Genomic DNA, 18,189 nt, shown 5'->3' on the forward strand with positions numbered 1-18,189 from the left:
GCACCCATATGACTAGCCTTGGTTTCAAAAGCTCAATTGCAGACACCTCTCTATTCATACGACAGTCACATAATGAGATCACCTATGTGCTTATTTATGTTGATGATATCATCATCACAGGTTCAAATCAGTCACTTATCAACAAACTTATTACTGTCTTGAATTCTGCCTTTGCAGTCACAGACTTAGGTGAACTCAGTTACTTCTTAGGAGTAGAAGTGATCAAACAAGGCAACTGTGTGCTACTCAGTCAACAGAAGTACGTCTCTGATCTTCTCAAACGTACGAAAATGGAGGGAGCAAAGCCAGTAACTACCCCACTTGTAGTGAATGCAAAAATCAGCAGACAAGGAACTACACGATTTGCAGATCCAACTTTATACCGCAGTGTGTGTGGAGCATTGCAATATCTTCATCTGACTCGTCCAGATGTTGCTGTGGCTGTCAATAAAGTGTGTCAATACATGACAGATCCTTTTGAAGAACATTGGGAGCTTGTGAAAAGAATTTTACGGTACCTAAAGCACACTGTGAATTATGCCTTAGTGTTACGACCATCATCTGACACTCAATTACATGCTTATTCCGACTCTGACTGGGCCGGTAATTTAGACGACAGAAGATCAACTAGTGGGTTTGCCAACTACTTTGGAGGAAATATTGTCTCATGGAGTGCCAAAAAACAGAAGACTGTTTCAAAATCAAGCACGGAGGCTGAATACAGGGGTATTGCTATTGCTACTTCTGAGTTAATGTGGCTTCAATCTCTTCTACAAGAACTAGGCATTACAGTTCAATCACCCTCGTTGTGGTGTGATAATCTTGGAGCCACGTATCTAACCGCCAATCCTGTGTTTCATGCTCGTATGAAACAAATTGAAATTGATTACCACTTTGTAAGAGAAAGAGTGGCAAATAAACAGCTGCAAGTCAAGTTCATCTCTACCAAAGACCAGGTAGCTGACATTTTTACGAAGGGATTGTCTAACTCACGGTTTGATTCGTTGCGCAACAAGTTGAACTTCGGCAAACTCATGCACAACTTGAGAAGGGATGTTAAGGATACAACTATCAACATGATTGTAGCTGATCCTCTGCAAGACTTTATCTCCTCATGCCTCAATTAACGCAACTAATTGTGTAATTGTAATATTCTCATTCATTGTAAATTGACCCTATTTTGGGTATGTAAATCTCTATATATTGTTGTATATATACACCAAGTTATGTGTGGAAAACATTACCTAGAATATCTAGTTCTGTTTGACTATTATTTCAATGGAAGAGTCTTGATTGAGGCACAAACTGTTTAGTTTGCTAGACTGTGATTACAAATTAATCGGGTTGTGATGAAAAATTTATGAATTATGAACATGCAGAAGAAATTGGAGGCCGAAATTGATTGAAACAGAGAAGTTGGGTCGACTCAGTTGTCGCCCGTTCCACAGAGCTCTATCACGACTTTTTTGGCCACTTCCTGTGCTCCCCATCTGCAGATGTTTTAACATATTTAGAATTTGTAGTAGTTTGAATTGGGATGTAAGTTCAAATCATCAATGATGAGTTCCGTTTGGCACCAACATAAATACTTTATCTCTTCTTTTATACCTCTTCCGTCCAAAATTAACTGAGTTATTTGGTTTTAATTTTTGTCCCATAAATTATTGAGCTATTTCACTAATTAAGAGGATATCTCTAAAACTACCCTTTCAAGTGATTATTGTTAATATAAGAAATATGTATAATTTAGTAGTCATCTTTATACTCGTTAAGTAGATATTTTAGAATATTTTTCAACGACATAAATTTTACAAAAAACCGTGGTATAGTTTAAGAGATAAATTATTTCTATATTTTTTCTAGATATTATCCATAAAGGTATAATTGTAAAAAGAAATGTTTAAAAATATATTCCCCTTTCCTCCTTGATTTAAAAATTGTACAAACTATAACTAGCTCAACTAATTTGGGACGGAGGGAGTATATATATGGTCTCTTTATTCGACGAATCCAAGGAAAGTCTGACTCCCTTAAATGTTATCAAATTCCCTGATATTGGCTGTGGCTTCGAACAATGGTAGCCCCGATATATAACTCGCTTTTTTCGGTTGAACATTCCAGCGCATCCTTCTCTTCCCAACATTGTTAATAGGGTACAGGATTCCGCAGGAGGATACCAAATGCATATAAGACATAGGATTTTTTATTTTGTCCTATATACATTTTGCTACCCTCTTGTGGAATCGGTAACCCCGTTGGCAGTATTATTCTCTTCCCAGTCCTAGGTTTAAAATGAAAACTCTCGGAGCAATGCGGTAGTTTCGCATTAAAATTACAATTAGATTTTCTTTTTACTTACATTTGGAGTGTTCAAATCTGCCGGCTCACAACTACTATAATATAATAATAATATATTAAAATAATACTCAACAATCATGTTCACTATATACGTAGCAATCCTGTTATAGGGGCGCCATGTTCCATTAGAGGGGCGGCAAGTGTGATAGCAATGTCCCTCTTATTGGTTAGGGGGTGTTCTATAAGAGGCGTAAATTGACTAGATTATCCTCTCCAATTTTTAACCAAATGGAATCAGAAAAATCAAAAAACTTTTTTGATTTTTTCATCTTCTCTTCTCTTCTCCTCCTCCATTAAAATTGAAATTTTCATCGTCCTCGATTAATCAGCGATTTGAAAAATTGATAATCGTTGATTGAAAACTATATTTCGAAAAGATCCAGTTAGGGTTTAGTTTATTGTGTTTGATTTAAGTTAGTTTTGTATCAAAAATTAGGGTTTTGGATCAAAATTGAAATTGAAATTTCTGTGTTGCATGTGAGCTATGGTTGGTAATAACTCCAATTGGAACCGTAACTATAGATTTGGTTGATGTTACGGTTCATTTAACTCAAATACCAACCGTAAGTTCTTGATTTTGAGATAAAATATTCAGTTACGAATTTTTTTTACAACCGTAAATTACTTACAGTTGGTCTCGTTACGTAAATTACGAACCGTAAGTTGTCCTGGATGTTTCATTTTGTTTTTATGGTTTGTAATTGCATCACTGTTATCAACCGTATTTAAGCTACGACTTGTAACTCAAATAACCTTACCAACCGTAGGTTAGTTACGGTTGATCTCGATCATTAGTTACCAACCATAATTTGTTACGGTTGCTATATATTGTCATTCTACCAACCGTAACTGGTACTACGATTGGGTTTTCCTCAAATTGAACCAGTTAACGAGCTAAATTCCAACCGTAAGGAAATTTTAAAAGTTTCGATTTTTTTACGTACTTTAGATAATTTTGAGTGACAAAAAGCTAACGGGAACTAATTTAGAGATTCACCCATCTCAAATTTGTCACTGGAATACCAACCGTAAGTTCTTGATTTTGAGATAAAATATTCAGTTACGAATTTTTTTTACAACCGTAAATTACTTACAGTTGGTCTCGTTACGTAAATTACGAACCGTAAGTTGTCCTGGATGTTTCATTTTCTTTTTATGGTTTGTAATTGCATCACTGTTATCAACCGTATTTAAGCTACGACTTGTAACTCAAATAACCTTACCAACCGTAGGTTAGTTACGGTTGATCTCGATCATTAGTTACCAACCATAATTTGTTACGGTTGCTATATATTGTCATTCTACCAACCGTAACTGGTACTACGATTGGGTTTTCCCCAAATTGAACCAGTTAACGAGCTAAATTCCAACCGTACGGAAATTTTAAAAGTTTCGATTTTTTTACGTACTTTAGATAATTTTGAGTGACAAAAAGCTAACGGGAACTAATTTAGAGATTCACCCATCTCAAATTTGTCACTGGAATCACTCATTTTGGTTGAGTGAATCAAAATCTAGGGTTTCACAAATATCACAAAAGTTTTTCTTTTCTTCTCTAATTTTTTTTTTAAACTCTAAAAATCTGATTTTGATTTGTTTTAGAGTTAATATAAGTGAAATTTGATTATCAACACTAAACTATGTAAGGTTAATTAGTCATTTTCAGTTTTTTTTATAAGGGGCACTTCAAATTACCATGTAATGACCATTTTTGTCCTATTCACTGCCGCCCCTCTAATGGAATCCGCCGCCCCTTTTAACATGATTGATATGTAGTAAAGTTTTGCATATAATACTTGAAGTGCAACAAAGAAGGAAAAAAAAAATGATAGTTAGAGGAGTATTCGAAATTCAAAAAGGAACAAGCTCATCATTATAACGAAAATGTTATTCTTCAAGGACAACCAGTCTACCAAAAATTATGATCAATTAGACTGCATTACCTTAAAGGGTTCGTTATCAGTTCTAAAGACAGTTCCAGGCACATAATGGAGCCAAACAGGTATACCCCTGTTACCGAATTTACAGTTAGGAATTTTCACTCAACAAGAAGTATTAAATTGAAATGAAATAGACAAAAAAGTTCCTAAACAAACATTACCCAAAATTCCATTCAGCAGCAACAAATGGACCAATCCTCAGAATCAAATACATTCCTTCTTGTTGCACAATCTTTGCAAACTTCACCAGATCATATCGCTTATCGAAATAATACTACAAATTCAAATTTAACATACTCAATTTCCAAACTCAATCCTCTTCAAAATCAATTAACAACTGAAGAAACACTCACATTTCCAGGAGAAAGTTCATGCCCATTCCAAAACACATACGTGTCGATCACATTAATCCCTCCTTCTTTGGCCGTCTTAATTAGTCCTGGCCACATCTGCATAACAAACAAGAACTCAGAAACAAACCACCAAAATGATAACAGAAAATGAGTAACTTCATCAAGAAAGTAGAATACTTACAGCTGGTACACTGCGAGGGTAATGTATAGATGCAGAGAGGAACAATTTTCTTTGTCCATCGATAATCAAAGAGCGATGATCATAAGTAACATTAGAAGCTAACGAAAATGATGAAAATACTAAGAAGAAAACCAAACATAACAGCCTAATCTCACTAGCACTAGACATAATGGAGTACAACAATAACAAGTTCAATGTTTCTCCGGGTTCAATTGTAAAAACCAGAAGCTTATTTATAATAGCAAAATGAAAGTACTAGTACAAGATGCGCATCAAATGAGGTAGAAGAGAAGCAGTAATAATGTGGCTAGCATATAATGTAAGTGGACGTCAATATCAACTTTAAGATAGTTGCGTTTAAGACGATAGTGACACCCAATATCTGTGTTGGGGAATTTTATATACATGATTCATTGAGGTTCATTTATGATTCTTTCGGAAAAGACAAATACACACACAAAAATTGTCCAAATCTGATGAAATCAAAGTTTAATTTGAGAGTACCTGATTCAACAACTTTTGCCATTTCAGTTTGTCACGATTGTTAGATAGGAAAATGCATTAATTGTTGTGCAAACCGCTCTGCCAAATTCTCTTGACTTTGTTGGCCAAAAACCACCAAATCATAATTACTAGGGTTCTCCATCCAATTTCCTTTTCTGCAACTTCTAGTTCAGGAAGTAAATGAAATTTCAGCACTCTTTGAAGGAATTGATGAACTGAATTACATTCCAGAAAAGGATTAGCTCTTGGTAATGCCATTTATCAAGAGTTTGGGTCTAGGGTTTGATGCAAACAGACAGTGGATGTAGAATTCTAACGGCAGCCCTACCTGGTTTGGTGTAAACGAATAAATTCACAAAAAATTATTACAGAAAATCATAAGAATGTTTGGTCAACTATGGTCTTTGGTAGTCAAGTAACACCAAAGTTGTACCTTTTTTTTTCTTTGGATCCTCGAGGAAAAACATTTGACTTGTATCGTTTATAATATATATTGCTTCTATAGGCTAAGAATCTGGCTGGAATCCGTGTGACTGACAAAAATGGAGGCTGGTATATCTTAAGGTGTTCACCTTCTATCCCAATCTGGAGCAGAAAAAGAAGAAGAAAAATAGGTAAAAACGAGGACACTTGCGTAAAGCTATGTAGAAAATGAACCGTTATCGCTCAACAGCTTAAGCATGTTGCTGTTGCGCAACATTTATTACTTGCGTTATTAAATAGTTAAGTAGTAACATCCACTGCAACTCATTTGCATCAGATGGGTTGGCTCGGTCATATGTCTATATCCCTAGTTGCACAATACACTAGCACAGAAAGTGATACATGAAAAGGATATTGTAACTGCTACAGAAGAAAATACTTCAAGAATATTGAGTCAGAAACGATACTCAAAATAAAGGATGTGAATACTGGGATCACCTTATAGATCCAGGTATTTGATGACAAGTCAATGGTTCCACTATTAAACCCCTCTAACTTCACACTGGTTAGCCCTGCTGGTACAAAATCATAAAATGGTCCTGCATTCTGAAATGAACAAAACAGAAGTTGGTGATCATTATGTTATGAGCTCGAATGGAAGTTGGAACTTACTTTTCTAATGGATGTAATTGTGGGAATTATTACAATAGTTTGGTGTTACTCTGCTGGAAAAAAACTACTCACTGATAAACCCACTGTCATGCCAAGAAGATCAATGTCATTCTTCCCAGCTTTCAAATTAATGGGACTGTCAAATTTGAAAGCCGAGCCACCACCGTTTCCAGCTGTGCTAGCTATAGATGTACAGAGATGAATGTAGCTGTAAGATATAAGTCATGGAACTCACTGATATGTATCTAACCGAGATCATGATAATAAGGAAAGTGGTGTATGTGTTTTACTGCTTTTGCATGTGAGATACCATATCAATTCTAGTATCGACAGATTGATAATTTCAATCCTCCAGTTACAAAGTGGGTTTATGTGTTTTTTTAAGATCCGTGATATTTGTGAATTGCATGGCCTAGCCCGCAAAATTGGTACTAAATGAAAGGTAGGAGTGAATTTGATTCTGGAGGCACTTGAGGTGAACTGGAGCAGGGGAACACGATCCCTGGTAAAAAGACCGAAGCATGGTTTTCAACTATAAGTCCCATGACTATGCATGATACATGGTTAACAGCAGACTTGAAGGTGTAGCTTTGAATGAGTGATCGAGCAATATGTTATATAATTCCACAACCAGATGAAGAAAAAGACACTTCCAGAAAGTGATTGTTCAGATAGAAAGTTTTGCAGCATAAAGAAAGAATTACCTTCAAGCTTCTGATTGATAAAAGCAAGCAGAGCATGACCATTCGATGAGATGACAAGCTTTGGACGGCTTCCGTTACTCAAAAAGCTCTCATTTTCATTAACATACACGCTGCCAGTACAAGGTCATTTGAAAATACATTAGCATCATAGAATGCAATTTACTGAATGCTAGCAGTGTAGTGGCATTGTGCTAAATATAAAGCGATGCAAAAACTACGAGATGCTTGAAAAAGAGGCAGCCATTTGCGGTACACATCTCCAGTAGACCTGTAATTTGTTTAATGGTCGATAAAGAGGCATGTGTGTAGCGAAAAGGTAACAGTTATGTACCTCACCAACACCTAATTTGCTAACAACAATAATGCTTTATCTTTCTTCATAGATTGCGATATCAGGTTTTTGCAGGGAACTGAAAGAAAGTGTCTGTTTAGAATAGTGAACGATTGCACTGAGTAGCCCTTCAAACATCGTGTGTGGTTTTGCTGTCTATATGCTTAACTGGTTGTCTGTAAGGGTTACTTGCAAATGTAAAATAAACTGCTTCTCATCAAAAATGGGTTTTTACGATTTACGTTGTTCTGCTTGAACACATTCTAGTTGTGAACATAGACAATACTAGTGCAGTTTCTATCAACATAATCTGTAAAGGTAATAACAGCATGGTCTTCAGTCCCACTTACGACTGCAATATACTGCTCAGTTTGGAACACTATGATCAATACTGCTAAACATAATTACCCTCAGAGAGTCTACTTTGAACGAGGTAGTAAAACCAATGCCACAAATTTTATACAAGAGAAAAAATCGTACCTTGTTGTGTGCCATAGGTAGTCAGTAGTATCTTTTGTTGTATTTATGTGATCTACCAAACCATTTTTGGTAAAATCAGCTGCTCCCCAGACCCCTGCCTTCTCCGTAAATATATCCCACTGCAGACTGAGAAAGCGGAAAGTTGAGCATTCCTTGAGCTATCAAATGGAGCAGAAATTCAGGAGATGCTAGAAATGTTATTTCTTATTTGATGGAACTAGCTGGTTTTTGTGTAAATTGTTAACCACTTTTAGAAGTTTTTCCCTTTTCTAGTTTTTAGCATGTTAATGAAACTCGGCTATTATTTTGAAACGGAAAAGGTATAACAGAAGTATGGGGGAACTATGTTCCCCGTTTCCTCTTTAAAACTCGGTAATTTCTGTTGATTAAAAATCAACAAGATTTGAAATTTTCATACTAAAAGAACCTGACTCGAAATTTTCCAAGTTTGTGTGTCTTGATCAGAAATCAAGGACACAGTTAATACATCCAAATCCAAATAAATACTAGGAGAATATTACAGGGGAATTTAAGAGCAATCACCAACAAGGACCACATCTGCCGTGTGTATCCAGTGGTGGTGCGGGTTGTTGAATTGGTGCCACATGAAAGAGTCTTACTCTTAGGTTGTAGATCATGTACCAGGACTTTGTCAGGTTCATTGCCTTGCAGTTATATAAAAAGAAACCTGAAACCCTCTCCTCTCCTTATCGAACTTAAATTATAACATTATTTCCCCTTTAGTAGTTTTCTTGCTGAGCATGTACATCGCCATGTATGTTATTTGCCGTGGTGATGTCTCTCAATTAACCAATCAACTTCAGTTATCCTTGAATCTTAGAAACGGTAGATAACTTAATCTCAATGAAGCCCATCAAGATTCAAAACAATGAAAAACTGTGACAAGTTGTCTGTTAGGTAGATTTGCTGAATCAGTTGATAGAAACAGCTGGGATGTTTGAAATGCTCTATTTTTTCAATAGGAGATTCAAGGTGGCATCTCTATTCGCAAGGTTAGTAACTGGGTGTTTATGGTGAGAATTGAAACGGATCATGAAATGTGTAGAGTTTTGGCAGTGGCCACAAGAAAAGTATTTGGTGACTTATTCTTTATCAAGAAATGGGAGAGGACTGACAATGGCTACTTGGAATCCAGATGTTGAAATATTTTTCATTACAGTTCACAACTTAACTCCATTATAATTGGACAGTGAGAACTAAAGAAGATACTTAGATTGTATTTCAGAGATTACTTCGTTCTCTTATCTTTTATGCAATGGTAATAGAAGATTTTAATAACTGTGAGAGCTTACATCAGATACAAACAAAGGTTGATATTCAGAGTGGTTGCTGAAAATGAAATGGGATTGACTAATGATATCAACTTTGAGATCCACAACTTCCCCAATAATTTATGTGGTTTCTGCAATATCATTGGTTAGAACCTTCAAAACTATGGAAACTCCATCACTGCTCAACAACAAGCGGGGGAGCAGTAACAGATGCTATCATGGCAGCAATGAATCATTTCCAGCAGGCCGAGCCACAATTCGAGCAAGATGAGCCACAACAAGGACCAAAAATGATGCAGCACGACATGGTATTTCACGAAGACAGCATATCCAGTGTTTCTTCAGCGCAAGCACCGTCTGAGGTAGCATGTATTGACTACATGAATCAATTAGATAAAGAGAACAATAGTCAAGAATCAAGATAGTACTAAACTAACCTCACAGAACAATTCTATCTATGTCAGCATCTTCTAGTTCCCTTAATGAATCAGCTACACCTTTCTATAATATTGTTGGTATACATAATGAATCATATATGTGGAAGGTGAATATTCCAAAAAGAGTTAGACCTAGTCTGATGTGCAATGTTATTTCGGTACAATGGGAAGGAGCTACCTCTTCTCAGCAAAATCCTGACAATCATGTAGCATATATAAGGAACAGGAATATGATACAGAACTATTTCCAGTGGGGCTTACCACTGCTAGTTCCGAAAAGACCAAAGAATCATTGAAATTAAATCAAACTACCCCCTTACTGAATAAAAGAAAGAAATAAGAACCATTCATGTCATGGAACTATAACTCACCATCAAGGCATATCTACATGAGTGGTTCAAGGGGAAGCTTCGAGTACAGTTCCTGCTAACAATGAAGACAAATCGAAAAGCAAGAAAATTGCAGATCATGACAGTTAATCATCAAGACCCACTCAACAGCAGAATTTTTTATGTGTTTCAATGGTACAACCAGCCATCAGAGTCTATATGCCTTTTATTGTCTGTTTTAATTAGCTTTACTTGTTTTTTCTTTATTTACTTGATCTATTTCCTTCTAGTTTCTCTGTTTTAGCTGCCTAGTCCCTTCAATTATACCTAGTTACTCTAGTTCATCTTCATTGTATGTAGTTTATTGTGTTGTAGTTGCATATCATGTTACTATACTTGCTTACTCCAGTATAGTCTTAATAGTTTCTTTCCTTTAGTAGTATTGTATCTCTTGTGTAGAAAAGTTCTAGTTTTTCAATTTCTTAGCAGTAACAACCATACTTTATTCTCTGCAATCCTAGTTCCTCTTTGCAATCTTATGTTCCTTGGATATTAGATGTTAAGTTATCTCTCTCTGGTTATTTTTGTTTACATGAGGTGCTTATAACCTTTTATTTCTTTAGTAGTTTCATTATGAACAAGGGCATTTAGAATTTATTTTGTCTTCGTATAGTTTGGTTGAGTGTTTCTGAGCCTGTAATTGTAACATAGTCTGTAGTGCTTCTCAATCTGTGAGGCATAACTTATTTGTGCATCTGTAGGCCTCTTTCTTTATTTGTCTCACTTGCATCTTACTTCCTCTTTATTTCCTTTATCTTCAGTCCCACTAGGTTCAGTTTTGTTTTAGGTCTCAGTTCCTCTAGTCATTATGAAACTACTCTCTTGGAACGTCCAAGGTATTGCACCCCCAATCACCAAGGACCACTTTAACTACCTCAATCAGTATTACATGCCCGACATTGTTTGATCGAAACAAAAGCCCCATTGTCTCGAATGTAAATTTTCTTTAAAAAAATTTATTTTTCTTTCGATTGGTTTATTGTACCTTCCATGGGAACTGAAAAGGGGTTAGCTATAGCGTGGCACAATTATAATATAGAACGGCATCTAATATCATCAAATCTCCATGTATGTCATTTTGAAACAAAAGTGGGAGAGATAGAAGTTCTAATTACATGTGTATATGGAGTCGTCGAACCAAATTTGAACAATGGTTCTAGTTTAGGGCAACATGTCAGTAAGACCTAACTTTTAAAAGGTGAGCTAAATGTTATTCTTGATCCAGGAGAGGAACAATACAGGAAAAAATCTGACTCAAGTAGCAATTCATTCATCATACAGACAATAAACTCGCTGGGTCTTCAAGATGACGGATACGATGGAGCGACATTCACATGGTCAAACAATAGAAAAGGAGATGCCATTATTTGTCAACGAATCGACAGAGAATTGATATCTTTCTAATGGATGCAGAATTTCCCGGACACAAGGGTAAGTCATCTTACTAGAGTTGGTTCATATCATACTCCTCTCCTTCTTGACTCAAATCCGGAAAAACATAAAGTCCAAAAACCATTGAGACGTATTATATTTTGGTTGTCGTATCCCACGTCATCAATCGTGGTAGCCAACTCATGGTATATGCACTCCGATAACTGCCCGGGTAGAAACTTCTCTTCGAATCTACAACTATTATCTTAAGATCTCTCTAAATGAAATTCTGATTTTTTTGGAAATATTCACAAAAATATAAAAACCTCGAATAATAGGATTAAAAGCCTTCATAGAATCGGAAATATCTTTGCCAATATAGATAAAATAAGAAATATTCAAGCAGATTTAAAAAAATGGTATGAGATTAGAAATGACTATTGTCATCAAATTTTATGGGATAAAATTTTCAAAGAATATAATTAAAACACATAATATTTCCACGCAGTAGTATCCAATAGGAAAAGAATAATCACTATTCATAATCTCCGAGATCCCCCGGGTCTATGGATTTATGAAAAAGAACAAATCATTACCCTTCTAGTAAACCATTTTTAGATTGGCTCTTCGCAAAATCACAACTTTGATGGAGACTTATCAAATATAATTGAACCTTGTACACCTAAGGCGGAAAACTTCTCTTTATCTGATATACCAACGAAAAAAGATATTTAGAACATAATTTCCAATATTAATCAGTGGGGATCTCTCAGCCCAAATGGATTTCAATCAAGATTTTTTAAGGCTAACTGGGATATTTGGGACCAGACATAACTCACGCAGTTCAGGATTTTTTAAAACCAGGAATCCTAAATCCGGAGTTCAACTATACTCTTTTGATAACCCTAATTACACAATTGGCTACCCCACAAATCCCAGCAGACTTTGTAGCCATCATCTTAAGTGATACAATTTACAAGATCATATTCAAGACATTAGCGAATAGACTAAACCCGGTCCCAGATAAGATAATCTCCTCTTATCAATCATCCTTTCTTCTAGGGAGACAAATCACCGATAACATTACCATAGCCCATGAGCTAATTCACTCGAGGCAAACCTCAAAAGCTAAAAAAATCATTTTGCTTTAAAACTAGATCTATCAAAAGCTTTGATAGAGTCGAATGGAACTTCATTAAAGCAGCTATGTTGGCGTTAGGTTTTGTTAATTCTTGGATAAATATTATCATTCGATGCATCTCGACAACATCTTTCTCAATCCTTCAAAATGGTTCTCTGGGTCCAAAATTCTCCATTTCAAGAGCCTTAAGACAGGGTGATCCACTTTCTGCGTACCTTTTTCTAATATCCATGGAGATCCTATCTAGGCTTCCTAGAAAAAGTAATATAAGGATAAGAAATTTTCTGGGCTTAAATAAATAAAAATGCTCCGAATATATCTCATCTCTTTTTTCGCGGATGACTATTTTTTTTTCCACAAAAACTAACTTAGGGTAAGCAAAGAATCTACTTGATATCCTATCTATATTTGAAGAGATTACGGGACAAATGGTCAATCTTCATAAACCGGGAATCTACTTTGGCCCTAGAACTCTCCCGAAACATAAGAAAATCATTGCAAGAATCTTAAAAGTCTCTTTGATGACAAAAAATGATAAATACCTTGGAACCCCATTGTTCTTTGATAAGAATAAGAAAGAAAAATTCGAACCACTTCTCCAAAAATATTATGCTACCCTTCAAGGTTGGAAATCAAAAATGTTTTCTCAAGTAGGTAAAACAGTTAAAGTTACTATCCAAGACTTTCCAACGTACTATATATGTTTGATAAGTGAACAACCCCGTCAAATGATTTCTCTGGTCCCGACTTGAGCAAAGGGGCTAAATGAATATCCTCATTAAATGCATTAATGAATAAACAAATTTGAGTCCTTAAAGGCCTATGAAAACATAAACGAATAAATTACTAAATTTCGTATATAAAATATACATATTAGACCGGACTTCATCCGTTCAACAATTTTTATATAGTAATTCTTCTCAAAAACTTCATATAATATTGATTATTTTTTCCTTCCATCTAAACTAAAGTGCATCACTTCATTATTTTTTTGTAATGATGCACAACATCTAGAATACTTTGCTATGTGTTATAAAAAGTAATTTTTTACAGTGATTGTTGCTTGAAAAGCCTCATTTGATATGAGACTGCTATCACATGCTTCACAGGTAGGTGATTCCATAACTGCATCATTCTCGTTAGGATCGGTAGTTAAAAAGATGTTCGATGTCTATTATAATTCTATAGCGTAAACTAAATTTGACATTAGTTAATAAGATCAATAAATTCTTTATCGATTAATAAATACCTCGCCAAATGAATAATTTTTTCTGGTCCCGAGGTTATTCATTTATCGAGGTTTGACTGGATTAGCTCTTCATAAAGAAACTTTAGATCAATTGGACATAATCCAAAGAGATTTCTGTTGGAATAAAAATAAGCCTAAGAGTAAAGTAGGATGCATAAAATATTGAGCCAGCATTAGTAATCCTGTATCTCAAGGATCTTTAGGAATAAAAAATCCCCATCAATTTACTATAAATCTACTTACAAAACTTGCTAGCTGGCTAGTTATAGATCAGGACCAACTTTGGGTATAACTTCAGCTAAATACTTCCCAAATTCTCATCCACTAGAACTCTCTAGGTTTTTATCCTGGATCTGTACAAGCGTAGAAAAGGGGTTAAACCTCATTAAAAGTAAGTTTATTAGGCAATTCGAAAATGGAGCTTCCATAAAAATTTGGAAAGATAAATTAGTTCTTAATTCAGATATAATTCCAAGTTAAGCCCACTAATATTCATAAGTAGGCTCCACAAATGGTTAGTGAGTTTATATCTCCCGAAGATAGTTGGGACCAGGAAAAACTAGACGATTACTTCATTCCAGAGATTAAAGCAAAAATCCAAGCCATATCCGCAGAGAGTCAAGAGCAAGACAAATTAGATGGCAACATGATTCTTCATGTAACTTCTCGAAGAAAAATATATGTACATTTCTCATAAGTCAGGATTAAGAAAACGATTAGGTAAGTAAATTCTCTTGGCAAAGGATATGGAAGATTCAAGCAATACTAAGAATTAAATTATTCATCTGGAAATTAGTTCAAAAAGCTCTTCCAACTTATTCAAGACTCGGGGCACATAATTCATACATAAATACAGAATGCCCGATGTGTAACATTCCACTTTTCCTATTCGCAAGAGCTATCTAGTTTGATTTCTCTCTAGAAGCCGCTAATACAAGAATCTGCACAAATTCAATAAAAATTTGGGTTAATCAGTGGATCACGGAACCGGATTTCATGTGAATATCAGATAAAATTGCAAGCTATCTCTTTGTTCATTTTCAAACATAGATGTTCGGTAGTGTTTGAAAAAATCAACCCAAATTCGAACAACGTTGTAGAACAAATCAAGAAATTCATGCAATATGCTCCTCGGCAAAAGGTCCAAAAGGAAATTATGGCCCAGAGAAGAAATAATCCAAGCCGAAATGGTCAGACTTAAATTCGGATTGCATAATATTTATTTATGGTGCCTTTAAGAAAGAAGACTCTTCCATGGGATATGCTTATATTCTTTACTCTATGGATAATGAGACTTCCATGCACATTTCAACGGGAACAGAGTAGGCATCGTCGGCATTTCATGCAGAATCAAAAGATTTACTAAAGGCTTCCACATGGCTAAGCGAAAACATATTGTTGACCGTATCCATCGTAATAGACTGCAAAACACTAACAGATACAATTAACAGGACAAGCAAATATTTCTCACTGGAGTGCATAAAATACCATACAGGAAACTCTCTCAATTAGGGAAAATTTCAAAAAGCCCAGGTTAAGTATATAAATAGAAAGTATAACCAGATGCGGATTACGTATCTAAAGAAGATCGAGTAAAGAATCTTCAACATATGTCACCCTAGCTTCAACAAAGAGTTTTAAAATCAATTGTTATTTCCAATGTCTTCGATAAAAATGAGCTTGTAAATGTATTTACTATATTCTTTAATAATATTTTATAACTTTTCCGATTTTCGATATTTGAAAACCCTTTTGTCCAGGAACAAGTCCCAGGTATGGCAGAGACTATCTCGTGAAGACCTATCTCATAAAAATATGGCTAAGTTTTTACGCCGACTCGCCTGTCTAGACACAACCTGCACGATGACGGGAGAATGTTATAACTTTTCTATCAGGAAAGAAAGAAAAGAAAAAATCACAATGAGAATTCTTTATTCAGCCTCAGCCTCAGCCTCAGTTAATGAATATCGTAAGACTAAAATAGACAGTTCAGTGGATACACATAAGTCATAAACAACGCTGACAATTAAATATTTGGCTCCGGTTTCGAACTAGACATTTAAAATCAGTTGGCAGTGGCAAGATATAAAGAGATGCTATCCAAAATGAAGTTTGTTGTCATAAAATCTCAGTGTGCCATTTTACTTTGTCCCTGGCTTGGACACAAGTGTCAAATAAGTGTCAAATAGTTAAGCACACATTTACATATTCCAAGGAGTCCACCAATATAAGAGCATGTTGATGTCCTTGAGATGAAACAGGGTAAAAAATTTGTCCTCATAACCAAATTTTCTAGGGTTAGGTGCCCTAATTGTTCCCTTTATAAAGAACATCATCCTCATTCTTGAGGCACATATTTCCAGCTCCAGAAACACCCACCGCAATTTTGGTTTTGCAAATCAAAAATGGACATGGAAAACGTGAAGATCAACAACCATCAAGAAGTAAAAGGTACTGAAAATCCTAATAACCATCTTTCACTTACTGATATTTTTATGGAAATGAAACCTCAAGTATCATCTGATAGTAGTGCTATTAGTAAAGTTGATGAAGTCTCTGATAGTAGTAGTAGTAAGGTTATGGTATGTGCTAATAGATATGGAAAAACCCCAGCTAGTGATAAATCCATTATGTGTAATATACTAACAAGACTTAGATCAAAGCACCTCATAAGGTTCAAGGCCGTATGTACACAGTGGAAATTCATGATTGAAACTGATTCCTACCTCATCGACAGAGCCGGTCCGGAGGGGGTGCAGAGTGTGCGACTGCACAAGGTCCGTGTAAATACCCTCAAGCTCGTCAACGCTATTAGACCAGTCAAGAGAAGGCTTAGCCGCGAATGACTCGATTAGTTTAAAACGAACGTTAATTAATAGAAATTATCTAACAACGATCTAGATATGGAACTAGTACGACTGAATAGATCTTGGAAAGTTATGCAGAATGGACTACTCGAACGTGTCGTTCTGATACCAGATGAAGAGATATCTTCAGAACCGTGTGAAGGGTAAAATAATCATTTTGTGATTTAGCCGACTCAGCTGCCCTTATCCTTTTGAGGATTATCCCATTAACCAGCTTTGGTCTTATCTACTCAATCGAGAGGATCAACTCTAATCGCTTTTCTTCTTCTCTCTTCTTCTTCTTTCTTATTTCTTCTTCATCTTCGTCTTCTTCTGTTCTTCTGCATCTGCAGCGATTCTGAGAGTGTGAGATCGAGAGGAAAAGAGATGGAAACATTATTAGGGGATTAGTTTGAAGTGTAAGTGACCTAGGAAAGAATCAAGAGGAGATAAATAATTCCTGTGATGCTGATATGGAATGAGAAATCGAAGCTAGGGTACTGAAGGTTAGGGTTTTCAGATTGATTAATGATATGAAGATTAGGAGATGAATTTGAGGTTCTAAGAGATCGATTGGAGATGGGTTTTTGGTTGATTTGAATATTGATATTTGATTTAGAGATTCTGAGATGAAATCGATAATTAGGGTTTATGGGATAAACTGATACTAATGATTCAAGACGGAGAAGAAGATGATTGTAGTTGGATATTTGGTATTGATTGAAGATGAACTGTTAGCAGAAAGAGACGGGTTCCAATTTCTAATGGATATCAGCTGATACGGACTGAAGGGATTGTTGGTGTTTTTGAAATGGATTGTTGAATCAATTCAAAGGTAATTGTCTTCCTAAATCAATTTAGTAAAGTTGTTCATCTTCTTAGATTAAGTGCATGTTAATGATATGGGTGATGGTTGTGTTAAGGTTGGTATGGCAGAATTGTTGAGGTTCAGGGGATATGAATGAATGAGTTTGTTGTAGGTATTAGAATTATGCAGGGGTTGAGCTTTATGAATTGAAATGGTTGTGAGATAGTTGTGTGGTGTTGAGCTGAGGTGCAGTTTAACTACTGTTGCAGGGGAGTGGGAAAGAGAAGTTGTAGTTGTGGTGTTACAGTGAAGATGGTCTTGTAAAGTGTAATGAAGTCGGAGTTTCTCATATTGTATGAGATTCTAGAATGTATGAAGTAGGAAATGTGTAATTGAAACTGTAAGTTGAAATGAAGATGGTCTAACTGAATTATGACTAGAGTAAAACTGAGACTGAGTTGTGTGAGTACTGCATTATGGAATGGAGTTACAGTTGTAACTAGTTGACTTGTGGAGTTACAAATTATAAGAAAGAGGAACTGTGGTTGAAGTTGCAGTTGATGCTATTTGATTTGTTGGTGTTGTTTAAGAGTGGATGTGCTAGTAGTTGTAGGATTATAGTTAGTGATTGCTGTGAAAAGCTTAAAGCTGCATTTGCAGGTAAAATTAGTTAAATTTGTAATTGAAATTCAAAGATGTTTAAGAATGAA

General features: G+C 35.5%; 2 protein-coding genes across 3 annotated transcripts; both read right to left on the minus strand.

The window, feature by feature from the left end:
- Nucleotides 1–1,162: 1,162 nt before the first annotated feature.
- LOC113346510 (beta-galactosidase 10-like) lies at nucleotides 1,163–5,278 on the minus strand. 2 transcript variants are annotated; one of them, XM_026590058.1, is made up of 5 exons: nucleotides 4,833–5,278; nucleotides 4,652–4,747; nucleotides 4,460–4,572; nucleotides 4,302–4,368; nucleotides 1,163–1,490 (listed from the first exon to the last, which is right to left on the minus strand). In XM_026590058.1, exons 1-5 carry the CDS (start codon nucleotides 4,998–5,000, stop codon nucleotides 1,359–1,361), a joined length of 576 nt encoding a protein of 191 aa, XP_026445843.1. In that variant the 5' UTR covers nucleotides 5,001–5,278; the 3' UTR covers nucleotides 1,163–1,358. The 2 variants fall into 2 exon arrangements, with proteins under 2 accessions (XP_026445843.1, XP_026445844.1); XM_026590059.1 differs by lacking the exon at nucleotides 1,163–1,490 and adding an exon at nucleotides 4,022–4,153 and having other exon boundaries at nucleotides 4,833–5,265.
- Nucleotides 5,279–5,747: 469 nt separating this feature from the next.
- On the minus strand, nucleotides 5,748–8,721 carry LOC113346238 (beta-galactosidase 10-like). The gene is made up of 6 exons (XM_026589798.1): nucleotides 8,714–8,721; nucleotides 7,947–8,072; nucleotides 7,136–7,245; nucleotides 6,504–6,613; nucleotides 6,258–6,365; nucleotides 5,748–5,921 (listed from the first exon to the last, which is right to left on the minus strand). The coding sequence occupies exons 1-6, from the start codon at nucleotides 8,719–8,721 to the stop codon at nucleotides 5,748–5,750; spliced, it is 636 nt and encodes a 211-aa protein (XP_026445583.1).
- Between the last annotated feature and the right edge of the window lie 9,468 nt (nucleotides 8,722–18,189).

This window comes from Papaver somniferum, unplaced genomic scaffold (assembly GCF_003573695.1).
Source record: "Papaver somniferum cultivar HN1 unplaced genomic scaffold, ASM357369v1 unplaced-scaffold_99, whole genome shotgun sequence".
Classification (NCBI taxonomy): domain Eukaryota; kingdom Viridiplantae; phylum Streptophyta; class Magnoliopsida; order Ranunculales; family Papaveraceae; genus Papaver; species Papaver somniferum.